The 25,845-nt window shown below is 39.9% G+C and overlaps 2 protein-coding genes across 2 annotated transcripts; one reads left to right on the top strand and one right to left on the bottom strand.

Annotated features, from left to right (window-relative positions):
• The first annotated feature begins 4,670 nt into the window (after nucleotides 1-4,670).
• LOC102216676 (transcription factor Sox-19b-like) lies at nucleotides 4,671-9,612 on the top strand. Its single transcript, XM_005807922.3, has 2 exons — nucleotides 4,671-5,408; nucleotides 7,941-9,612. Exons 1-2 carry the CDS (start codon nucleotides 4,756-4,758, stop codon nucleotides 8,200-8,202), a joined length of 915 nt encoding a protein of 304 aa, XP_005807979.1. The 5' UTR covers nucleotides 4,671-4,755; the 3' UTR covers nucleotides 8,203-9,612.
• Nucleotides 9,613-14,030: 4,418 nt separating this feature from the next.
• mpdu1 (mannose-P-dolichol utilization defect 1) lies at nucleotides 14,031-20,423 on the bottom strand. Its single transcript, XM_023347156.1, has 7 exons — nucleotides 20,275-20,423; nucleotides 19,052-19,117; nucleotides 18,020-18,152; nucleotides 17,847-17,932; nucleotides 16,640-16,758; nucleotides 15,874-15,984; nucleotides 14,031-15,358 (listed from the first exon to the last, which is right to left on the bottom strand). The coding sequence occupies exons 1-7, from the start codon at nucleotides 20,399-20,401 to the stop codon at nucleotides 15,218-15,220; spliced, it is 783 nt and encodes a 260-aa protein (XP_023202924.1). The 5' UTR covers nucleotides 20,402-20,423; the 3' UTR covers nucleotides 14,031-15,217.
• Nucleotides 20,424-25,845: the final 5,422 nt, after the last annotated feature.

Raw genomic sequence — 25,845 nt, 5'->3', positions numbered from 1 at the left:
AAAGTTGAGACCAAAGCACAAAACTAAAGACTTTTGTCACCCAGTTTTTGGTAGAAAGAGAGAAAAAAAGAGATAAACAATAAATCATTTGTTTAAATTTATTATTCAATTAATTTTTTTATTGGTTATTGTGACAGGCCTACTTAAGGACAAAGAAAAAATCTGTGCAGCATGTGCTTAATTCATTATTTTCTAAAGAGATTTGAGTGGGGGTATTCTTAGACTTAAATCTTTGGTTATTCATGTCTAAATTCATTTTTGTCTCATTCAGTGTCTTGCAAATCATTTTATATTTTAGGTTCAGAGGTGGGTAGAGAAGCCAAACATTGTGTAAGAGCAGCATTTCAACTTATTTCACCCAAGAAAAAGGAAAAAACTCTAATGACTGGAAGAAAACAATGTCAAGAAGGGTTACAACTGATTTGGATTTAGTTCTGATTTTGCACACGTTACACCTAAGAGTTAATATACACATATTCAGAAATGTAATACAGTCCTTGTTACCTATATGTACTCTACACATTTAAATGAATGTCTCGCAGTGATTCTTACAATTCAGGTTCCAATCCAGGTCTGCACTGAAAGTCCAGTAAATGTAGATCTACTCTATGCTTCATCTTTAGCACATTCTAAGCTAAGTCTCAGACAAAGGGCAATAAACTATTGTGACAAAAATAATTAGAAATAACAACAATGTGCTTAATTTATAAAGCTTTATTTATTTATTTAAGTTGTGATTGCACACAAAGAAATGGAGCAGAAAAAAAAACAGTGGATATGTTAGTGAGTCATAATAATAAGTCCTATTCAATGAAAAAAGTTCATTGACTGGGTCAGGAGCTATTGTTAGCCTAGCAGCTCAGCAAATACCTCACTCAGAAAAGCTATAACAAGACAAGTTGATTTGTATAGAACATTTCACCAACAAGGCAACATGGGAAAAAAAATACATGAAACATCGGATAAGGAAAGTAATAAGAAGTTAGAATACAGTCTAAAATGAAGCTATGTTTTAGTTATTAAATGGATGAGGTTGTAATCAAATAGGTTTTAAGCCTTGATTTAAAGGACCTCTGTGTTTAAGTTGTTCTGCTTGGTTTAGAGACAGTGGCAATGACAAGCAGACAAGTGGCAGAGCTGGAGGTAGCAGAGATGAAGATGCTGATGTTTTCTTTGGGAACAACCTGATGGATAAGATCAGGAATGAATACATCAGAGGAACAGCTCATGTCTGGTGTGTTGGACATAAAGTCAGAGAAGCCAGACTGAGATGGTTTGGACGTGTAAAGAGGACAGATGGTGAACACATCAGCAGAAGGATGGTGAGGATGGATCTGCCAGGCAGGAGACCCAGAGGAAGACCAAAGAGCATGGAGGGAAAGAGGATAGGAAGGTAGTTGGTATGAGAGAAGAAGATTAGCTTACACACTTATCCCTAGTGGTATCCCCACTAGTGTCTATCTTCAACCAGTGAGAGCTGGGGTACAGAGTACGACCCTGGGCTGGGGTTCGAACCCAGGACTCTCTTGCTGCAAGGCAGCCGTGCTACCAGTTGCATCACTGTGCACGAGCATGTAGATATTACATAAGAGGGCCCCCAGGATGGAACCATTGGGAGCCCCACATTTGACTTCTGTTTCCTCCAACAAAAAGTTACCAATTGGCTCAATTAAGTCCCTGTTCTTTGAGGAAAACTCAAACCAACGAAGTATCCTACCAGAGTCTGGACCAGTTCTGCATTCGCTTCAATAATATACCACGATCAACAGGGTTGAATGCTTCACTGAGGTCCAACAGAACCAGCAATGTGGTTCTTCCACAGTCGGTATTTATGTGGATGTCACTGAACATCTTGACGAGGGCCATCTCCACACTGTGATGAGCATGGAAACATCCCAATGTTTGGGAATGTTTGTATTCCCAAACATTCAACCAAAGTGGTTGGTCATTGTTTAGCAGCTGTTTAACTGTTCATATACTGCTTTCTCAATAGCCTTGCTGATGAATAGAAGTTTGGAGATTGTTATGTAACTTTGGATTAGTGACTTGTCCTGTTCTCTTTTCAGCATTGGTTGACAACTGTTGTTTTCAAAGCCTGGGGGAAAACACCTGATTAGAGGGACGAGTTAAAGATCCTCAGTAGAGCAACATGTCTGTTTACAAGACTTTTTATGGCTGTCTGTGCCAACTGTTTGAAAAAAGAAAGTACTTCCAGGAGTATTTACAGTGGAAAAGTATATCTGGCTGATCTAGTTTGTTTTGTGGGTGTAACATGGGTAATAACTCACCTGGAGCTCCCGGTCTAACCTGCTGGGAAACAAAACTTAATGTCACCAGGTTCATGACTGCATTTTGGTATTTCTCTGACTCTTAAGTCATCTTCACCACACCTGCCCAACATGTTTCACTTGATGGGACACGAGTTGAAACCAAACCGTCACCAAGGGGGATGTCACCAATCACTGGCAACCTCACCAGGCCCAGTGGGAACTCTCTGCTCAAAACGCTCTGCTGTGCCGTTTGGAGGTCAAGAGAAGTCACTAAAAGTACCTTTTACTGTTTCAACATTTATACATTACATATTGTAAGTATTGGTTTCAGCAGCTCTATGTGTGAATAAAACACATTTGGAAAGGTTTGTTACCCCTACTTGAATTTGTACATTTATAGATATTTTACTTGTTTTTTATTTTACGCTGTAAAATACCTGGGTTTGTCAATAAATGAAATTATACATTTGTTTCTGTTTGATTACATAATTTTCACAAATGAAATCAGATGTTATGATCACACTGTTGCTTAAGCAACCTTTTTGCTAAACACCTTTTATTCTTGAATATTTTTTGCATATTTACTTCTATTTCAGTGTAAATCTAATGAAGGAATTTTACTCTTCCTTAAGTACAATTTTTTGGCAACTCAGGTAGTTCTGCAATTAATTTTCACTTCTTTTAGGTGAAGTGCTATCAAGACATTAGAGTTGTTTTCTGAAAGCCAGTATCTGTGATGGAGCCAGTGATGTGGAGTGAGGTCAAAGGTCAGATAGGCAGCGGCAGACAAGAAGTCATGCTACCAAGTTAGAAAGTCCTAATTTGAGACTTGAGGACATTGCTGTTTGCTCACATTTATGCATAAGCAATCAATGTAATTTTATTATGTGTTTAAAATTAATGTCATTAATACAAAATCTATGTATTTCCAAACATTCAACAACTCGCACCATTTCTCAGAAATGATATCTTAGGAAAACAGCTAGAAAGCACAAATAGAGGCATGGAGGAAGGATAACCTGTAGACTTATAGTCTGCAGAACTTCAGGTACCATTGGAATAACTCTTTTCACAAACTCATACTATCTATATCAATGGTCTCAAACTCCTGTCCTCGAGGGCTGATTGATGTCGGGCAACTTTTAGACGTGTCTCCACTTCAGCTCACCTGGCTCCAGTACTAACTCTAACTGGACTGCATACTAGAGAGGCAATTTCCCCATTTAGTTCAAGCGTGTAGGACAAAGAACATGTCTGAAAGTTGCAGGACTCCAGCCCATGAGGATACAGTCTGAGACCACTGATCTATATTTGTACTTCTAATCTCAGTTATAGTGAAAAGTGGGTAAAACTCAGTACACAAAGTGGACATCAATCATCCAGTCAACATTTCACTATCAATATGGGGAAAAATCTTGGATTTTTTGAGATAGAAATAAAACAGCTTCTATTTGTCTCTGAAACGTTTTTTTCCTCAGTTGTTTTGATTTCATGATGTCTTGTTGGACTTAAATGTCCGTTTTAGTACTGTAGGACGTAAAAAAAAACCCTTCAAACTAATTCTTTAGCTTGCTAATTAAATATTTAGTTTGAAACTGTGACATTTATAAATGAATTAATAACATGGAAAACATGATTTTGAAAAATGAACCACCAATTTCTTTTCTTATGACAGACAAAATAACCCAAACTATCGCAGTCATTTTCTTGACTGTGCATTGGCATCCCATAATATACAGCTAATGTCAAACACCTAGCTTTCTTAATGAGAAAATGTAATAATGGGGAACTGCTCATTAGTTGTTGATGTTATCAGAAAGCAGATTTGAACATATGAAACTATAGCCCTGCTAGAGCCTTTGTATTTAACCGGTTTTAAGTAGATGATGGTTGAAGTGGAAAAAGTAGAACTTCTAAAGTGGTTTGTTTTAAAAATAATGAAGTAAAGAAAAAAAAATCTTGTTTTGAGAATGAACAGTGTGGAAAAACATCTTCTGCAAGTTACTCTTAAATATGGGGTCTGTGCCCCCTCCCCATGACACCAGGACGCCCCCTTTCCCCAACTCAGTCATCAACAAGTGTCTCTGCTGCGTCGGAAGCTATTCACATTCAAATGGCCCTCTGGAGCTTTTCGCTTTCCCATTGGTTCCTGCTGATGTGCAGCGGCACAGAGTTGGTCTGTTTGAGCTCCGGGGCAGAATAGTCGCGTCAGTGTGCGATGCTGGGGCCGTTTGACAGCTGCTGGACGCGGAGTTCACACTCTTCAAACCTGAAGTAGAGAAGTGATGACATCCCCAACAGCATCACACGTAAAGTAGAAAAGGTGGATCTCGCTCGGCTCGTTCTGTTCCCCGGGTGTGACGTGGGTAATTAGCAACTTAATTTAAATCACCCGGTCTAACCTGCTGGGAAGCAAAAGTTCAAGTCACCGGCTGCTCGGCTGTATTTCACCCACTCCAAGTCATCTTTAACTCACCTGGCCGACATGTACAGCTTGATGGAACACGAGCTGAAACCAAACGGCCAGCCTCAGACTCACCAGACCACCGGGATGTCACCGATCACCGGCAACCTCACCGGGAGTATGGGGACCAATGGGAACTCTCTCCCGAAAACGGCTTGTCCACCTGGAGGCGACCCCATGGATAAAGTCAAGAGGCCCATGAACGCTTTTATGGTGTGGTCAAGAGGACAGAGGCGGAAGATGGCCCAGGAGAACCCCAAGATGCACAACTCCGAGATCAGTAAGCGACTGGGAGCCGAGTGGAAACTTCTGACCGATGCTGAGAAGCGGCCGTTCATCGACGAGGCCAAGAGACTCCGGGCCGTCCACATGAAGGAGTACCCCGACTACAAATACAAACCCCGCCGCAAAACCAAGCCGCTGCTGAAGAAGGACGCGCAGGTGGGCAAATATCCGCTGTCAGCAGGGAACCTACTGACGGCAGCGGCCCAGAACCAAGGCGGCAGTCCCCGGATGGAGGGCTACGGCTGGGCTCCCACCGGGGGCTACACCGGCATGCAGAACGAGGCGCTCAGCTACACGCAGCAGCTGCACCGGTACGATCTGTCCGCCCTCCAGTACCCGCCCGCGATGACGGCGGCGCAGACGTACATGAGCGGAGCCAACTCCTACAGGTGGGTGACCCTCTGTCTGTCCGCGTCTCACCGCAGCAGGCAGGAACTCTTCCACAACTTCCAGTAACAAAATAAGTCTGCCGCTTTTCACACTTTAATATATAAATATTCTCTGTGCAGGTCAATAAAACCGCTTTCATACATTTCACATAAATGATGCAGTTCATTTACATGGCGCCAATTCACAATAAATACCGTCTCTAAACACTATACAGTTCAGTCTCGCATACATTCCAATGAGTCCTTGTTATCAAGCAGTAAATAATTATTTATTTTAAGCATTAAATTATTCTTTTTATTGTCATACCATTTCGCAATTGTTTGCTTGTGGCACGAAATTCAGACTGGGGTCCTAAATCATTTCAAATTAATTTAAAAAGTTTTGATGTAAAGAAATTCAGCAGATTGTGTGAATGTGTTATTTCATAGTGTGTAGTTATTTTAATTAATCACAAAAAACCCGTTCCCAGAAAGTTTGTAAAAATGTGCCTGTCAGATTATGCTGCCTGACCACCAGGTTACTGTCCAGCTTGATTTACTGAGATTTAACTCGGTGTTGATTGGTCAACTCTGAACTTATTCTCACACAGCCTTCTACTTAAGGAGTGTTAAACTGTTTTAGCATTACCCTTTCACATGTCTGCACTTTAATTTTTAGTGCAGATGTGTCTTTAATGATTTGGACATTAAATCCACTTTCATTGTTGCAGGACTTTGGCTTGAAAATGGTTTGAATTTGATGTAAAGCACTGGACCATTATTTAACAGATTTAAATGATGGCCCAGTCAGGTTATGATTCAGTCCCTGAGAGAGTTTGGAACAGAGTTCTGTCTGTTGCCTACTTGTTATGCCAGAGGCTGTGATTTTGGGCTGGGTCCTGCCTGGAATGTTGATCAAGCGGACTTGATGACGAGCAGGGCTGCTCTGTGTGTGGCCACCCACAATTTCTTTGAAACCATTGTCCTAAGTGATCGGAGAGCTTTGTCTTCTATTTAAATTTCCTCAAACTACAGACTGTGCACTGAGAAACATACAGATCTTAATCCAGCAGCGGTGCTCCGTTTCAGTGTTTTTTAAGCCATTACTGTCTTATACAAATTTGCTGTTCGATGTAGTATTTCTCTGTACTCTTAAGTTGCCTTCTAACATTTACCAATTCTGACGCTCAGCCCAAAGTGTGCTACACAAGTTTATTCAAGAGCTCAGACTGGGATTTTCTTGTTTCTCTCTAGAGTTGTGTAGAGATGCTGTGAAGTCTGTCTTGCCTACAGAAGATGGCTGTCAGAGTTTGGCTGTGATAAACAGGGAGATTTTGAGAATGTATTATTTTTATTTATTTTTTTTACAATGAGCATATTGGATCTTTTTCCATGGACCAAAATTTAGTGGTTTTATATATTGATTGATACAAAAACTATTTAAATTCTTTAGTGGAATCAACCAGCTGAGGAAAGGAAACATGCACAACAAAGCTCTGGCCACAACTGTTAAAGTTCTTGAGGTGTAGGATACTGTTGTGGTCTACGATCATTTATTAGATGGTCTTTTCCATAAAAGAATACTCATAAGAAACATAATCCCATGTGTCAGGAAGCAGAACATGTTGGATGGCTTACCTCTGGACTGACTGGCTGTTGGCAGATTTTGTGTACACTCTTCCTCCGTTGCTTGGAAATGCATCAATTATCTTCCTGCTTTTGCTGTCACCTTCTAAAAACTTCAGTAAACCTTCTCTGATATCACAAATGGGGAAACAGTCATGTGTGCATGATGCTGTTCACTCAAGTCTTGTGCAGAATTGTTTGAAGACTTGGCATTGGAATGGATGAAAATGTTTCTAGCGTCTTGTGGGTAAATCCTGTTTAGACAGACATGAGGAATGAAGGCTTGCAGTTTGTAGGGTGTGTTGAGCTAAAGACGATCCCTGCCTTGCCTTTACACGCAGATGCAAGTCACGATTGATGCACTATTTTCCTGGCCTATATGGTGCCATTGCTCGTTCTGAACTGGAATTTGTTTTTAGATTAGAATAGAAGTACTTTATTCATCCCAGCAGGGAAATTCCTTTTTTTTTCAGCTCCTGCTGAAACATGGCAAAAAATGTCAATTAGTGGAAGAGAAGCCACCTTGTTTCCACAGTAAAATGGAAGCTGTAAACTCATAAATCAGCGAATAAATAATTTTAATTTGGTAAAATTGAAACTAGAGTCCTATTTTTTTTGTTTTTTCTTAATTTTTGGGACCAAAGTGGTTTAGGTGTATTTAACAGATTCATGTCAGCATTCATATCCAAAGTTAAATTCTACAACATTCCACTTTCAGCCTTTCATTCATCTTGAATTAATTTGTCGTCTTCATAGTTCTGCCTATTGTGGTTTGTACAAAATGCTGCCAAACCACATTAATGCTGTTCCCAGCCCACAGTGGTGCAGGTGTGAAGCCTCTCAAACTCGATGCTTTAGTTCTGCTCTCTGTACCAACAAAACTAAAAAAGTGTGGGTTTAATTTGTTGCGTTTTCTCTCTCCTGCAGTCCCATGTCATACAGCAGCAGTCCGCAGCAGCTGAGCCCGGTGAACATGCCCATGGTGAAGGCAGAACCGGTGGCCCATTCGCCCTCAACAGGAACGCCGAACCACCACCGAGGGGCTTTGCAGGGGGATCTCAGGGACATGATCAGCATGTACATTCCTGGACCTGGAGGGGATTCCTCCGATCCTGCGACTGCACAGAGGGGCTACACCAGTGTCCAGCAGCACTATCTCAGTGGAACGGTGCCACTTACGCACATTTAGGACAGAAGTGGGAATCCTGGGGTGGGATTGGGAATGAGAAAAGCAGCCGATGCACAGGGACTTGAACAAGAGAATGAGGTGAGGAGTCCTACAGGACGGAGCTAGGCCATTGTAGCTGGTGCATGTTTTAACCTCAGTCGTTGGGTTTTGGGCTATTTGACAAAATATCCCTTTATGAGTCTTAGGTTAACGTTCCAGCTTGTTGACAGACGTGACCAGCACACACCGTCCCTCCCTAGTTGCTTGCGGGTTCAGGGCTTACCACTTTAGCTCCCTGGTACAGAGTGCAAGGCTAACCTTTCCCAGCCTCTGTGGTCTTCATGACTCATTGTGGACAATCACTGGTTGACTGCACTTATTACAAAAGGTTTAACATGTGCCCTGCAGCCCAGAATTTTTTGCCACAGAGTCATTCTTCAAAAAAACAAACGAACAAAAAAATAAAAAACGCACAAATGGAGATGAGCTTTGGAACCTCCTCCCCCACCACCACTCCCTCATTTGATGTCATTAACTGTTACTGGGTCTATGATGATTCAGAGGCAGAAAAAAATGCACAACTTTTAAAATCTTTTTGTTAACTTTGTGCACTGGATTTGGCTTTCCACTTCTTTCTCCCTTTTTAGATTTTTCCCAGTTGAAGTCCTGTGTGCTGACGCACCTGTTGGACAATCGGCACCGGATCTACAGGAAACCAAGAACATTCCGAGTTCCATCTGTGTTTTGCTCAAAGTGTGTCTGAAACATGGAGCAGGTCCTTGTTCACGTCAAATCATTTGATTCCACTTTTGAATTTGAGATGTTTTGTTATTTTCTGCATTTGAATTTTATTTGCCGTTAGTTTTTTCCTTTTCTTTTTTTTAGAATCATTCTCTGCATGTAAATATCCATTGTTGTACCAGTGTTATCACTTTCCTCTGGGCTGGAGTTAAAACATTTCGGAGAACCCATATTTCTGTTAGTATAGAATGAAAGGCTGGACAAACCTCTCTCCTTAAAAAAAAAAAAAGAAAAAAAAAAGATTAATCAGTTACTATATATATATATTTTGTTTTCCATCATTTTTCTATGAAGTGGAGGTTGTTTCTGGCAGAGCTGGAGTCCGATCAGCTTGCACACACAGGATGTTGAATGTGGTTAAAACACTTCTGCTGGAAACCAAGCAGACACTGGGAATTAATACCAAAAGTGTTTGAAAATCACTTCTGTTACACTAATATCTGAATGTTTACATTACTACCCACGTATATTAAAAGGTAACTTTTATACTGAATACTTTGTAGAGTATGTGTAAGTGTATGCAAATGCTGCATTGTAGAGTCACAGGAAACACTGTTGTAAATATTGTCCATATTTTTAGGCTCTAATGCAGAGTCTTGGTTGCTGTTTGATTAAAACTCTTTTACAGCACACTTGTCAGTTACTTTTTTTTTTCTTCCCAGAACTAGTAGTAATGTTCTCTTGCTGAATGTTTTATTGGGTCCCAAGCACATACCAACTCTAATGGTGTGAAAGATGATTTTTCTTTTTCCCCAAAAGGGCAGAAAATAATTTATGTTCACAAAGTGTGAACTTGTGATGCATTTCATTGTCTCAAACATCACACTGACGTCTCTGTGGTTGTTAAACTGATGTGAAAAAGTCCACAGTAATATTCATGGGAGAGGACTTGGATTCTTCACAAGTTTAAAAACGTCTCGGTTCTGCGAGGCGTTAAAATGTGCCGATTGAGCAGAAAACCAGTGTAGTGTCCAGGTTGCCTGGTAATGGCAGTTTGACTTCCATGCAGTCCAGTGGCAGGTGAATCTAGAATGCTGTAAGTGGTGGTGAAACTGGTGCAGCTATGTCTTTACCTGTACTTAACATGACCCTCATTATTTCGACTGGCAGTAACATAAATAATGTCCCAGCATTAAGAAGATGCAAATGTCACAATGGCCTGATGTTGGAGCCAGTGGCTCCTGCCACCCATGTGGTGTGCCACTGCATGCATCTCAAACTCTGGAACAATGATGCACATCTTGTTGCCTTCACTTGCAGCTCTGTTTCAAACATTTATCCCAAAAAAGAAGGAAATTCAATGAGTGCTTATTGGCTCCTCTTTTAGAGATTCTTTATTGCAGATAAAAGGGTCAGATGGGATTCGTGTAGTGGTCTGTGCTGCAGTGGCTCTGTTGAAGCCTCTGACTGAAAACCAACTGTGGACTTGCAGTGTTTATGAAGCATTATTTTTGCACATTCAGCTCCAGAGCCGTCCCCACAACAGAGCAGGCTTTCAGCAGCTTGTTCAGCTGTTTCAGTACTTGGTTGCCTCAACAAATGTTGCCAGAGGAGATTCCATCCTCCATGATGGACACCTAGAAGATGAACACTGGAGAACATTGGCTTCCTGAAGTACAGTCTGCTCCATCCCTGGTTGAAAACAGCAGTGTTGCAGTTCCAGTTCAGTCTGTCCAGATGAATACAAGGTATTTCTACTTCCTCTCCCTTCATGGTAATAGCGTGTGACACTTTGAAATGTCAATTAGCCTCTTCCGCTTGTAACTCTCTGGTTGCTAAGGTAACAAAACAAGCCTAAAGTGTTGACAAAACAGCAGAAATCTTTCATGAAATCTAAACCAGATTAAAAACATTTTAAAGTGTGAAAAATATTTTAAAATATAGAAACAAATTTAACGGCAACAAGTTGCCACTCAGCATTTTTGGTCCATACCAAACTATCTGGATGTTTGGAACTCACTCCTGGTTTTGTGTGAACCACGCTGTGGCCTCACCACCAGTTTGGTTGCTTTATTTTGTCAGGATCAGATTAGATATGGTCTCAATAACCTTTAGCAGACTGGTAGGAAGCTACAGTCATTGCTAATATGTCCTTCAGGGCAAACTGTTAGCGCAGCTGCAAACTCAACTTCAGCTTTTATTGGTCTGACTGCTCATTCTCCCTCCATATGGGTGCAAAACGTTTTCCCACACACTGTTTGTGAATTTTTGTGATATTAAGCATTTTCAGATCCTCTTTAGTGAACTGGTGACGACCTGGTAGATTTTGACGTCAGAACTGAAAGTCATTTTAAAGTCCTGGGTGCTTTCAGGTCCATCTGAATATAATACTATATATATATATATACAGGATATATATATATAAATCAGATCAAATGTTCACAGCGGATTCCAGGTGTGATTCCTCCAAACAGAAACTTGTGGCATATCAGAGGGTTGGTAAGGAACCACTGGTAACTGACATCAAACTATAAACCAAAGCAGAATTAGTTTAAAACTGTTTCCAACTAGATAAAATACATATAATTTTTTTTTTAGAGAAGTCTAATTATGAGATGTATCTTGTGTAATTTCCTGTCTCCTGTAAGGCTGCATTAGTCTGAAGTGGAGGATCTGGTCCCACAGGTTCCACTGCCTGCAGCTCTCACGCATCTTCACCAGCCCACATTTCCTTAAGAGGAGGTTCGTGGAGATCTGAGGGGGGTCTTATAGTGTCTCCAATGATTATTTACTTTCTTATCTTTAACCTGTTTTAAAATTCACTTTCCTCTTTTCCCTCCCTTTCCCTTTCAGCAGCCATCCTCCTCCTCCAGGACTCTCCTTAGAAAACTGGCCGTAATTGGCCGTTTCGGAGGCGCATTGTCTGTGGCTTTTCAGGCCGCAGGTGCATATAGTAAAGCCGCAGTCTCCGCTCCTCCCCTGGGCGTCTTTGTTCCCTCGCCCCGCTTCCCTCACTCCCCCACCGAGCAGAAAATTAGGGCTGCTTTCTGGGGGGCTGCGTCCTCGGGCTTAACCCTTTCATCGACCGTTGCCTTTCTCATGGAAATAGGAGGGAACCCCACACCGGCTAATCGGTCACCGAGGGGAGGGGAGAGGAGAAAAACGGAGGGCATGGGGATCAGCAGCAGGGAGGGAGAAGGAGCTGAGAACAGATGCTGAGGACACGGAGAGAGAGCCAGAGTTCCTCAGACAGCCCATTCTGTCTGCTGCTGCTGCCAAAGCCCGGTCTGTAACTGCAGCATCTAATAAAGATCTGCAACACAGCTGCTGGTAGTTTATTGGCAAAATCATTCAGAATGTTTTCTACTGGGACTAGTGGGAGCAAATTCCTCTTAAGGTTGGTTCATGCCAACACTGTTTCTAGATCCTAAGAAGGCATGTTTCTGTAGACACTAAATTATGGTTTAAAATCCACCAAACTCAATGCGTTCCTGTATATGGTGTGAAATAATCCCACCTTATTAGAATGTTGGGGTTCCACAGGGCTCCATTCTGGGACCTTGACTGTGTTTTCCCTCCCAGACGTTTGCCCCGAGCTTCATTTGGTGACGTATGCAGACGATGTTGTGATTTTCACACAGGGAAAAGACACTGAGACAGGCAGTTCTTTCAAATACGTTGGCAAAAATACAAAGTTACCTGTTTTTTTTTTTTAAACAAGTTTTTGTTTTGGCTCTAGTGGCCTTTATTTGACAATAATCTGACATAAAAGGTGAAAATAAGCAGCAATGTAACCAAGGACAGGACCTGAACTTAAGATGGCGGTACTGATGTGGCCTCTGTAGGGACGCGCCGCTCCAACCACACGACATCCAAGAGATGCATGTCTTTTACTGAACGCCAAAAAACTGCATGGTGATCTCTGAACAGTGTGTAAAGTGAAGAACCACCCAGCAACCAACATCACTGATCACATTCTTGTTTGTTTAATGGGACTACGGACTGGATTTAGCATCTCGCTAAAGGTGCAATAAGTGAAATTTCCCATTCGATTAAAATCAGTTCAGTTCAACTAATATCAGAGGTCCAAACTATAGCAGTAAACTAACAACAAATAAGTTGCTACTTATTTGTCAGAATTAGAATCACAAGTGTTAGAAGGCTCCTGTTTCAATAATAATAATAATTAAAAAAATAGAGTGAAAACTTGTGGCAAAAGTTCAAAATACTTTTTACTGGAAGATGAATTTAAACTAACAGAACTGGGTCATCAGCAGGTTCGGAGCAAAAACATTACTTTGTTCTTTCACTGTCAGCTTTTCCCTCTCTGATAGAATCCAAAGAATCTATGCGATTTTTCCTTACATCATTTTTTTTTTATGGCTGTGCTGTGACAAAAAGGGGGAGATCTAAAAATATGCATCACTTGTCCAGCGTCCCACTGAAGGGGAGCACAAACCGGGGTTGTTTTGACAGTGGTCAGTGGGAGGGCAGGGATGAGGCAGGGAGAAGGGTGAGCGCAAAGGAGGCGGAGAGCATGTCAATGGAGGGATTTTCTGCTCCAGTACATCACATTGCCCGGCAACAGGCAGTGAAGCTTCAACAAGTGGTTGCCATGGATGTGCTGAGAGTGACTTAGGAGTCCACAAAGAGCGGTGGTCACTCTCAGTGTTTGTGAGAGTTTCGTCTGCTGGAAAGGGTAGTAGTCACCGACGGGATTTCAAAGAGCGAACTGAGGAGACAATCCGGTCATAACCTGTTTGAAGTGAACAGATCTCAATGGAAGATTCTCCTAGGTTAAACTTTTATTCATGAGCAGCTCTTGTTTTCCTTCTTAAGTGAAAACTCTGGCAGGTAGGAGAGGAGGAATTAGAAACAGATCCTGCTGAGAAAGACGGGGACATTTAGAGGAATGTTGCCACTGGGAAAAGCTGTGTCATAAAAACCCCTGGAGAAATGTTCAGCCTAGACTCAGTGAGGTTGAATCTGCAATACATCAACCTACCAACACATGTACAATGCACGTAAATGACAGAATGCATCTTTTTAAGCATTGTTTAAAAAACACAGAGTTGAATTTAGGTCCAATAAAAGAATGCACAATTCAGTCAAAAATGATCTCGGTATATTAGAATTCGGACGGGAAAAATCCATCAGACAAGAAAAAGCTGAAAAAAGAAATATCTACACAAATTCACAGTTTGCCGCAAATAAAGGACAAAATAAAGTAGTAATTGAATTTAATGCATCAAATAAGAGAAGAGAGTAAAAGGATCTATTGTTTTTCTTGCTGATATAACATCAGAATAATCTTGTATTTGCTAAATGTCAGAATGAGAGAAAACGTTTAAAGGCCATTTCTATGACTTTCTTCAAAGTCAAAAGCTTAAAATGCGTATCTTGTTTTATTATAGTGTATGTAAACTTCTGGTTTCAACTGTATCCATCTGTCTGTCTGTCAGACTGAGCTCCATGGTAACACAAATAAATAGGACAAAAAAAAAAACCTAATTTAAATTAGAAAAGCACCAAAGAAACTGGGAAAAACGGCAATAAGATCAATTTCAATTATGCTTTTATATATTGAAGCAGTGATCATAAATCAGTCAGAGGTGTTTGGGTCAGAACCAAACCAGTCTTTTCACCGGCCGGACTCAGGATCCACTTCAGTTTGATGATTCACTTCCTGGCAGTCGGCTCTGCTTTACGACTTCTCCAACGCAGAACTTCCTCTACTGCACATAACGATGTCGGGACTGATTACACGCCAGCGGAGCGGTGGCGTGTGAAACGCTGCAGACGTGGTTTCAGTTCATTGATTCTAAAGCTTCTTACATCAGATTCAAAAGAAAAACAGGCTGGAACTGCAGCAGCAGCTCCAGTTATTTGGAAATTGAATATTCATAATCTTTCAGCACATATCAAGATTTCAATTAACAAAAGAAAAAAAAAATCATAAAAAAAAATCAGAATTGGATTTTACGTGGGAAAACAAACGGAAATAGAAGCTCACACGGAACTTTTGCGTTTATTAATCCTGATCGTCAGAACAGGTTGTCATGATGAGGAATGTTTCCCTGGAATGTGATCACTGGGTGATGATGGGAGAGCGGTCCGGACCCCAGCTGACAGTCATGTAGCCAGGAGCTACACATCATCACTCTGGTCTGGAAACTTCATCTCTTCCTGGAATGGGACGTTAGTGCTGCTCCGCTCGCTGTCTGTGAGCTCCTCGGGTTTTGAAGAAGAGAAATTGGAAAAACCTCTCATAAACAACACTACAGCTGTCGGCTGTTTACTCCCTCTTATTCTTCTTGTTCTTCTTCTTCTTGTGTTCAGGTTTGCTGTTCCAGTAGTAGAAGACCTGCAGAGTGATGATGCCGTTGCATGTAGAGGATATGACATACGTCAGAGCCATCAGCGAATCCCCGGTTTCCTGGGAGAAGACAACGTTTGATTCTGTTCAGTTTATTTCCATAGCAAAAAATGTCACAACAAATGTCGTCTCAATACACTTTACAATAATAATAATAATTTCAGTCGACGTGCATTCCCATTGATCCTAGTTATCAAACAGTACAGTATGCTCTATTAATTATTTAAAGTAGATTAAAAAGTTTAATACTTTGTTTCTGTTTCTTTGTTTGTTATGTGATTTTTTTAAATTTTCATTTTATTTTTCTCATTCATTAATGTAATGTACCACACTATGCATTTTTTACTTTGATATTAAATACATTTCTATTAATTTTTTACTTTTTATCTAAGGAAACCCAGCAGAGCATCAAGTCACTGACTTAAGAACAAGACATTCACTACTCAGAAAAAATACACCGGTGATGAAACAGGCTCTAAACTGTGTTCAACTTGTGTAATATGAGCTTATGGAGAATCTCCCTCTGCTCCTCCGTTCAGTACAGGAACAAAGATGGAGGACGAGCCTGTTCTCACCTGCAGGGAGGTGAAGATCCGAGCGAGCGATCCGGCGAACAGCAGGAAGACGGAGATGGCAGACAGCTGGCCCGTGTGTCCGTTACGGAAGTTGGTTGCAGCCTGGATCAGCTGGAACGGTCAGAGTCAGAGTCAGTCGGACATTAGCAGTAACATCGCTATCGACCCAGGGTCGCTATTAACGCATCGTATCGGTCTGATCAATAAAACTGGGCCGATATCAACAACCGTTATGCATGTCCGCCTTCCTTCCAGAGAGATTTGGTCATGTGACATTGATGGTGACGCAGCACAGGATTATGGGAGTTTAACTTAAGCAGAGAAGCAGTGGTGAAGTCAGCAGTGTGGTCAGTTTTTTCTCAGGGTGTCGGGAATGTATATACTATCAGTAAATATTGGTTATTGGCCATAACAGCAGAAATATTATAAGGTATCAATATTAACCAAAATGTTCACATCAGTGCCTCAATAATCAGCCTTGTGTCTGCAGATGCTGCAGTGAGCCAGTTTCCTGCTGTCATCCCTTCACTTATAACTGACATTCAAACTATTCTGCTTTTCATACCTGTTCATTCTGCTTGTCCCACTCATGCATATATATATATATATATATATATATATATATATATATATATATATATATATATATATATATAAATAATAACTCAGAAAACTCAGATAGCTACGATTAATACCAGGTCAGTTACTTGTCAGCATGATAGAGGCCAGGCAGTGTGATGCAGAGAGACATGAAGGGTTTACTCACCCTGCCGATGATGATGGCCGGCATGTTGAAGGCCTGCATGCTGGTGACCACCGACATGGGAGTGACTGGAGACAGAAGGACGCCCAGCAGGAGGAAATATACCACCAGAAACAAGAGACCTGGAAGACATGTAGACGGTTAGCTCAATGTCTAACAGTTTGGTGTTTATCTGACCGTATCTTTAATGAACCTAACCATGATTTGAAATGTTTTAAACACTTTAACCAAATCCATCTATCCATATACACAGCAGCCACTATCACTACCAGCAGTGCACCGACATGTCGGCCAGTCCATTTATCTGATTTCCTTCATTTTGAGCCATCAGTCGATACTTTAATGTGAAACTGATCTTATCAACCGTAGTAAAGGTCTGAAAATCAGCCACTTTCCCCTTCAGCTGTTAACAATAGTCACACCACTGTTGCCAACTTAGTGACTTTCACTATATTTAGTAACTTTGCAGATGGAAAAAAAGATGGTTTTGACCATAATCTGTAGTAGCAGGTTGTTTTATTTATTTTTTTTAAAGATCGATAACACTGGGTTACAAAGAAATATTTTTTGGAAGTTGTCTATGTTTCAACTGAATTAGGACTATTTTGCAACACTGAATCCAAAAGTGACACCCATGTTTCTCAATCAGGTCAAGTTTTTATTCTAATTTGCTTTAGAGAAATTCAATCTTCTGACTAAACTGATGACATTTTTGCGACATCATCAGTTCATTTCTGTTAATATTTCTCATCCAAAAAACGTTTCAGGAGAATTTTTTTTTCATTAATTAAATGTTACAAACTTGGATTTCTATAAATTGAATAATAAACACTGATAAATGTAGGTACATGTGAACTGAACATGACGTCTTCATTGTGTAAAATTCTCCGTCTCTGTTCTGTCCTGATGGAATCTCTCCTCCTGCTCATCACTCATTGATCAGATTCTCCAGATGTGAGAACAAGTCCTGCATTTTGATGCTCATGTTGCTCCATAGTTCAGAAAGTTGACCTGATTGAGCAAAACCAATGGGAGTTTTGGGTTCAGCTCATCAACATGACCCTAAAACAGTAGAAATACCCAGATATTATTTTGGCTGATGACCAGTGCAACTGGTCATGAGCAAACAACCACAATCAGTAGTAACTGCAGTGAACCCATTTAGGACAATGAGAGGACCAGTCAGTTGTGACAGTGTGTCTGGTCTCACCTAAGCCGGTTCTCCTTCCATAATGCTGGATGAGGAAACCGATGGTGACCGTCTGCAGCATGAGGAACAGAGCCTCACCCCAGGCACTGCGGCCACATTCAGCACGTTACTTCAACGATCAAACCAAAGAGCAGAGATAAGCAACACAGAGTTAAAGTGCATGAGCTCCAGACCTGAAGGGGAACTTGTTGGACATGCTGTAGGCCATTGTTCCAGTGATGGCCAGCAGCTCCAGGAGCACAGAGTTGAAGCTCAGCCCCTCTGCACTCTTTGCTCTCATCAGTTTTATGATCTGAGGTAATTTCACTGTGAACAGTGGAAGCAGAAATGTTACAGATATACACAAGAGGACGTTTATCTAAAGAGATCCTAAATCCATTTTTGTCTAGACGAGTGGAGGACCTAACTGAAGTTAAGCAGCACCAACAAGAAAAGGATGTGAATTGGTTCAGATCAGATGAGAAAGAAAAACATCTGATTTACACGGATGCAGAGGACAGCGCTGGTGGACGTCAGGAGGCGTTGGCCGCTAGATTTAGACTCTTCTGACTGAAAAATTCACGTTTTGGACCAGCCATGCTAAAACCTTGACTTGAATCTATTCTAGAACCGATGAAGGGCGCTAAAGATTAGGGTGATGGCAGGGAGGCCTTCCAACCTGAACTTAAAGCTGTCGTTCCAGCAGACGGCATCCTCAGCATGTGTTGGGCTTCAAAAAGAAATGATTGTAGGTTTGCATAATAAATAGAAAACAGGTTAAATCGACCTCGGGAGGCTAAAAGCCTTTAAATTTTAAAATGAATTTATTCTTCTCCCTGCTGCCCATCAGGCTGGGAATGATCAGGACAGAAGGACTGGGCTGCCATGACGATCACTGCGGTTGCTTCTCAGCAAAACTAATTAATTATTAAAAAAAAAGAAAAAAGAAAAGAAATAAAAAGAAAGAGAACAAATAGAACAGAAAAACAGACTAGCCGTAAGGTATCCCAAAATTACCCTAAAATGTCTGAGTGGATATTCTTGTCACAAAAAAGCTTTATTTAAATTCAAAATCAAACTCTAGCACCAATCTAAATTAATCACAGGAATAATTAATCGGTTGAATATTTTTGTAAATATATCTGAGGAGAGAAACAACTCAGCTTTATTTAAACAGTTATGGGTTAAGCCAGAAATAAAAAGAGCAAGAGAAACAAATGATTTACCCAGCACTGATCCCAGGATGATGGCGATCCCCAGGGCTTTGCTCAGTACAATCTTCAGACATGGTACTGGTTAAAACAAACAAACAAACAAACAAACAAACAAACAAACAAAGATACAAATCAAGAAAGAGGAATAAAATACGTGAACACAGCAGAGAGAGAGGAGATAATCATTCATTTGATTTGACCTGGAATCGTCCAGATAAACAAACTGCAGTAAATAAAACTGGATTAAATGGAAGTAGATCTCTGCTTGGGTTAGAGCTGCTCCATATCAGCTTATAGACCAGGATGATCTCATTCTGAATTTGCACCACAGGATATGAAGTGAAAAGCAAAATGAATCCATGTTGTAGCAGAACAACATTATTCACAACATCACAACCCTGCAGGCCTGGTTTCACTTCAGCACGCATCCAAATAGAGTCCTGGAAAGAAGTAGGGACAGGTCAACGTCGCCCTCTGCTGGTCAGATGGCAGAGGGACCCTGGGTTGAAAACCGTATTGGTAAAGATGAAAGTGAACAGATGATGAAAATTATTCAAGTGTCTGGCATCATGCCGCCCCTATTGGCTTATGGATGGAGGCACAGTAGGAGTTGTTTGCCAGATTACACAGTAGATGGAGTGAAAATTGATAAATGATGGAGATTATTCCAAACGTAACATTCAACAAGAAGCAGAGCCTGCATCCATCTGAGACACTAGTCTGACAATCTTGCAGAAGGCAGTCAGAAATGTTTGCCTGAAGTCATTCAATAAGGAAGCGCGTGCACGTTTCTGAATATGAAGGAAGTTGTTTATAAATGCCTCATCATTAATCCATTTAGCATGTACAGTATTAACAGTTTAGGTATAACTGATTTAAGACAGGAAAAGTCTGGTTTGATTTAATGTCAGAGAGAAAACACATTAGTCTTTTCATACGGAGAGTGAAATATCTTTTATTAACTGCATTTCAATTTCCAGGTTTTAAATTCCCATTCATTTCCTAATCTGCGGTGTTTAAACTGCCGTGACGTGGGCTTCCGGTCGCGCAGGTTTCCCTGAATGCTCCCGCAACTCAATGAGGAACTTGTCTGCATGTGTGGTGTTTAAACAAAAACATGAACAGACACGTTCATGTTTTTTGCAATAAATCCCGGAAGACTTCACACCTAATTGCCACTATCTTCACGAGACACCTTGGACTGACCGCAGGAAATGACGAAACCGACCACTCACCGTCCAGAAAGTCGAAATCCAGAAAGAACTTATCATAGCAATTTTCTGGCATAAAATATGCCACTAATATTCCCCTAAAAGGATCCATAAATGATTCCCCTCTCGGATAATCTGACGTGCCTGCCATGTTCGATGACGTGACTCTTGACTGTGTTACGGTCACAAGTCTCCGGCAGTTTCAGTGAAATACAAAGGTTCCGCTAGAACTTCTCACTGATGTAGGAACTTCCATAGTGTGGCTGAAAAGGAAAATGCAACATTCATTTTAATGTTGCATTAAACAGTCGTTTTAATGTAAATGTCCCAATTTAAAAAAGAAAGAAAGAAAAAGACTTAATTGTAACCAATGAATAGAATTATAATTAGCTTATTATAATTAGCCTGGTTTTTTTTATGGGGCAGAGTAAACAAGTTTTTACTTTAATATAAATACATAAACAAACCTTTATGTAACCTTTCAAATAATATAACCATGTTTATTCATTCGTAAATAAATAAAAAGGCTGCAAACATTAGCTCATATGTTGCAGAAATCTAAGAATCTAATGTTTCCAATCTCTGAAGTCTATTTTTTTTAAATGCATAATCAATCTACTCAAGTAAGAATAGCAATAATAACATAATTCAAATAAAAGAAAAGAGCACAGTGCAGTAAAACTACTCTTTTCCCCCAAACAGTTACTCAATAGATGTAACCAGTACTACCCACTTTTGAACCTAGATATATTAGCTGGTCATCATTTTGCTGACATTACCTGCATCCAACAGCAATACTCGACTCATTCTGTCAGCTTGGGGGCGAGGGGGAGGACATGCAAAGTTCTTTGCCTTTTGCTGGTTTGCTGCCATGAGTCTAACACACACACACACCTGCAGCTCTGCACAGTATGAGCAGCAGTATGTCTCTGTCAACAGCATATACAGTATGTTGTCATGAATTGTCATAAAACAGCTGAAACACTGACTTCTTTTAAGTCTCAACTAAAAACCCACCTGTTTAGAATTGTATTTGAAATGTAATCAATTACAAATTTATTGATGGAACCTATGTTGCATTGTGTTTCTGTGTTTGTAATGATGTAAAGCACTTTGAAATGCCTTGCTGCTGAAATGTGCAATATAAATAAAATATGATTGATTGATTGATGAATCAATATTTATTCCTCAGTTTTGATTCAATATAAAATCAACACAAACGTACATGTAGATCCAAAGTTAGATGATGGTTGATTCAACATTGATATATATTCCCTTTTTTAAACTCTGTTGTCTTTTCTCTTTATTTAATTTCTGTGAACTTGTCACATGACTGGAGATGACCAACAATTAAAGCAGAAGACCTGCTCCACCTGCTGATCTACTGGTTGTAACATATTGTGGAAAAGGTGAGGACATGATGATGATTTGATCAGAAAGTCTCTTTCAATAATCTATTATTTAGTCAGAGATTAAGGAATGTGTGTATTATTATGTGATGATTCTCCAGCATAACTGAGACAAGACAACAGCACTGAACCAATCAGGAGAGAGAAAAAAGAAATGATGGAGGATGCTTCATAAAATTAAGAAAATTATGGGTAACTCTGACCAGTTTCTTCATGAGACCATTTTGAAGAACATAGTATAATCAGTCAGAGGCTTCTTCAAAATGCTGCAATACAGACCGCTACAAAAGACCTCTCCTGTCAACAGCAATCAGCCACCTACAATAACCCTTTGAAGAATCTGAATTGATGAGCTACACTTAATTTTCCTTTTGGATCAATAAAGTATTTTTGAATTGAATTTTGAATTTGAATTTTTCTTCCAATCTAGGCTTCACGGCAGAGAAAAGTTTCCCATGTCCGAAACTGACATAGTTAAGAATGAAAGCAGAAATATAATGTCGCACCAGTAGTAAGTTTTATAAATGTCTTTGTGAACTTAGACTGGTTGGCCAGTAGGTGGCAGCATACGGAGTGATAAACAAGCCAACGCGATACGTGTATTATCTGTGTTATTTGCGCTCCAATTTCTCTGACGCACCAGTGCGTGCATTCGTCAATGAAAGTCATGGAAACGACGTTAGCGTTGTCAACACTATAAAAGACGCTGACCTTCTGAATTCTTCCCCCTTTGCGACGGGACTTTTGAGAGAGACGCCTGAAGGAGCCTTTAAAGCCTCGGACGGTTTGAGCTTGTCGAGAAGTCTGCTGTGCAAAACTTGCTAAAGAAGCGCTTGCTGAAATACGCACTTGCTGAAGAAGCCCGTGGATAACAAACCTGCGAAAGACGGTTCCTGGCCAGGAGAAGCACCAGCAGGGTGAACATCTGGAAGGTTAAAATCATTCTTCTACTATTTTTAATAAACGAAAGCAAGTTATTACAAAGATATTAGTGACTTGTTTAGTTTATTTTGTGTTTGTGTGTGTGTGTTTTAAAGAAATACTGACTGCTGTAGAAAAAAAAGACGATTAGCATTCTTTGCTAGCATAGATCGTTCTTAACTAATGAGCCTTTTTCTTCGCTGAATTTCGCTGGAAATGTCAATAATGTTAAACTGTGATGTAGTGATTTAAGAAATATATGTATTTTACTGAATTATAGTCAAATTAGTTAAATTAACGTCAAATTCCTGAAAAATTAGCTTGTTTTTTGACCGTTATTTTTTGAAAAATGCGTGATAAACACTCCATTGTTTCCATGGATACACAAAATGAAATGCCTTTAATATTATTTTTAAAAGACCTTTAAAAATTAGTATTTACCTTTATAATAGCCAATAATTTAATTGTTTAGTTTCTTTATTTTTTCAAGACAGGGACATGTTGGTGTGTTTGTTTCTTTGTCTAAGAGTTTCAGGTTTGATGACTTTGGTGTCCAATTCTATGAAATTTTGATGACTTCTTTGAAATATATAGCTTTAATAGGTCTCTTTTGCATTTGTGGGGTGAAACAAATTTGTGAATTAATTTAAATTGTTTTGTGACTTATGTGTTAGCCTGTTGACATTTATGGATAAATGCCTGGTATATTAACACTAGTGTTTGAGAAAAATTGTTATGCTGGTTTGAAAAAGAAACAAACAATAAGATTTCTGTCCAATTCTTGGCCTTTACTTTTGTTTTTTGTTAAATGCCTAGACAAACATATTTAGTTTCCATGGATACATTGGTGACATTATTTAAAATGACTTCAATAAAAAATTAAGAAACACTTTGCAAACATGTGCCTCCTCCTATTTGATGATAGACTTTAATATGTGTGTTTAGTTTGAATTATAGTCAAATTAGTGAACTAATTAAATTAAAAGGAAAAAAAACATTATTTGAGTTGGTTAAAGTCAGCTTTGATGAATTCTGACTCTTTGTTTAGGAAGGCATAATTTGCATTTTTGGGCTGCAACATATTTGTGAGTTAGTTGAATTTGTATTGTGATTCATATGCTAGTTATTTGACATTTTGGAAAATGTCAGTAATGCTGTTTGTAGTTGTTTTGGTTTGAAAGAAGTTTTGGAACCAGCTTTTTGAAAAATGTGGTATGTGTAGTCTCCATGGATACATTGATTAAATAACAACATACAACTTTATTCTTATAAACAATCATTAAAGAACAATCAATGTGTGCCTGTTGATTTTACAAAGTAACTAAATTATTTAGTTTATTGTAATTACTCAAGACCAGAAAAACAGCCTTTTGTTCCTTTGCATTTTAGTGACATATCATTTTCAGAAGTTACTTGAATGTTAACAGTGAATGTTAAAATTCATTAGAAAAACAATCATCTCAGGTTCAGTTGGTCCAGTTGTGATTCATTTGTTAGTTAAAATCTTGGAGGATTGTGGGGGTTTGACACGGTTTATGTGGTTTAAAAAGTTAGTTCTGGTTTTAGAAAATCTGTTTTGTTTTATTCAGATCTTTGGAATAAGTGGTCAGTGCCTGGTCCAGGTTTCAAAAAATGCCTCAATAACACATTTGGTCTCCTTGGATACGTTGCTTGAAATAAAACCTTAATACTTGAATATTAGAAATGTTTTAGATATATATTTCTCCTGTATTATTTCTAAGTAGTTTAGTTTATATTTAAACTTATTAGTTTGCTTTTTCTAAGAAAGAGGAGTTTTCAATAATTAGTTGTTTACGAAATGCTGTGTTGGTCCTTTGCATGTTTGGAGCTGTAATATATTTTCACGCTGATTACATTTTCAGAAAGCGTCTGCAATATTAATAGTGGTGTGGTGATTGGAAAACTTTTTATTTTAGTTTGAGAGAATTACTTTTAGAGAATCCATTTTGTTGATGTTTTTTGTCTCCATGGAGATGGTCATATTGAAAGAAGCATTTGGAGCAATATAATTGTGTGAACATTCCTCTGAGTTTATTGCTGGGTTGTGTGCAGCCATGATCTTCAGGCTGATGTAATTTATTTCATAACACTACCTTCAGCCATAACTGAGCCATTTGGAGGAATATTAACATGTGATAATAAGACTTTGAGGCATCATGCACACATAAGCACTTTGTATTGCCTTGTTGCTGAAAATGTGCTATATAAATTAATATATAAATATATATTTCAGTGTTCCCTCTAAACATTGCTTTGGACTTTTGTGATTTTTTCAAGATACAGAATTATAGCTTTTTTTGCTTTGTTTTTATTCTTCACAGCCCATACCATGGCGCTTCCAGCAGATGGATCCCCAATGTTGGAGGGACATCCTGATAATGGTAAGGAACAAGGTAAGTTGTGGTTAAATGAAGCCGACACGGTTTCTGAAGACCATGGAGAGGAGTTGAGGTATAGTTCATCTCCGCAGTTTGTGGACTGTTCTACCAGCTCCTGTGATAGCAATAGTACCAGCTCCAGTGGTAGCTCTACTACCAGCTCCAGTGGTAGCTCTACTACCAGCTCCAGTGGTAGCTCTACTACCAGCTCCAGTGGTAGCTCTACTACCAGCTCGAGCAAAGATGAGGTAGGTAATGGAGACCAGGACTTTAAATCCCGATTTCGGGTTGTCCAGGTCCTTGGACCAAACATTAAATTTCTGTGGGGCATAGGAGTGCTTGAAGAGGCATTGAAACTTCTGAAATCGACGGTTGATCAGCTGGGCTCCGGTGACAGTAGTCTGGCCGATGTTGCGTCACAGCTGCCTGAGATTCTTCCCCAAAATTTCAGATACATACAAGACATTGGGGTGGCTCGGAAGCCCAAAGAAGACATGGCTCCTTGTACTTCACAGGAAGAGCCCATTTTGCGTCCAGAGAAGTCCAGACCTATTGGTACCTTGCAACATCATCAGGTTGGTTTGGAAGAGGACATGGCTTCTTTGACTTCCAGCCGTGCCAGGAGAACAACGAAGAAGGTGGATGCTGCGAAGGAGGACAACCCACCATCAAAACCTAGTCATCAGGTAGGTTTGGAAGAGGATGCGGCTCATGTGACATCTGTGACCAGGGACAGTGTTGCTGAAGTGAAGCTCCCAGCCAAGAGGCCTAGGGACACTGTTGGTGAAGAGGAGCTTGCCGCCAAGAGGACCAAGTATAGTGTCCCGTCCTTTCCCGATGATGAAGATCCCATTGTGTTACCACCT

This window comes from Xiphophorus maculatus, chromosome 14, assembly GCF_002775205.1.
Source record: "Xiphophorus maculatus strain JP 163 A chromosome 14, X_maculatus-5.0-male, whole genome shotgun sequence".
NCBI lineage: Eukaryota > Metazoa > Chordata > Actinopteri > Cyprinodontiformes > Poeciliidae > Xiphophorus > Xiphophorus maculatus.
This window is presented reverse-complemented; position numbering and strand designations above follow the sequence as displayed.

Excerpts from the sequence above, each read along its gene's own strand:
- LOC102216676 (XM_005807922.3), top strand. The coding sequence starts at position 4,756 with ATGTACAGCTTGATGGAACACGAGCTGAAACCAAACGGCCAGCCTCAG. Across the intron at positions 5,409-7,940 it reads AGCGGAGCCAACTCCTACAG|TCCCATGTCATACAGCAGCA; the intron begins GTGGGTGACCCT and ends TCTCTCCTGCAG.
- mpdu1 (XM_023347156.1), bottom strand. The coding sequence starts at position 20,401 with ATGGCAGGCACGTCAGATTATCCGAGAGGGGAATCATTTATGGATCCT. Across the intron at positions 18,153-19,051 it reads CATCCTGGGATCAGTGCTGG|TGAAATTACCTCAGATCATA; the intron begins GTAAATCATTTG and ends CACTGTTCACAG. Across the intron at positions 16,759-17,846 it reads TGGAAGGAGAACCGGCTTAG|GTCTCTTGTTTCTGGTGGTA; the intron begins GTGAGACCAGAC and ends CATGTCTTCCAG.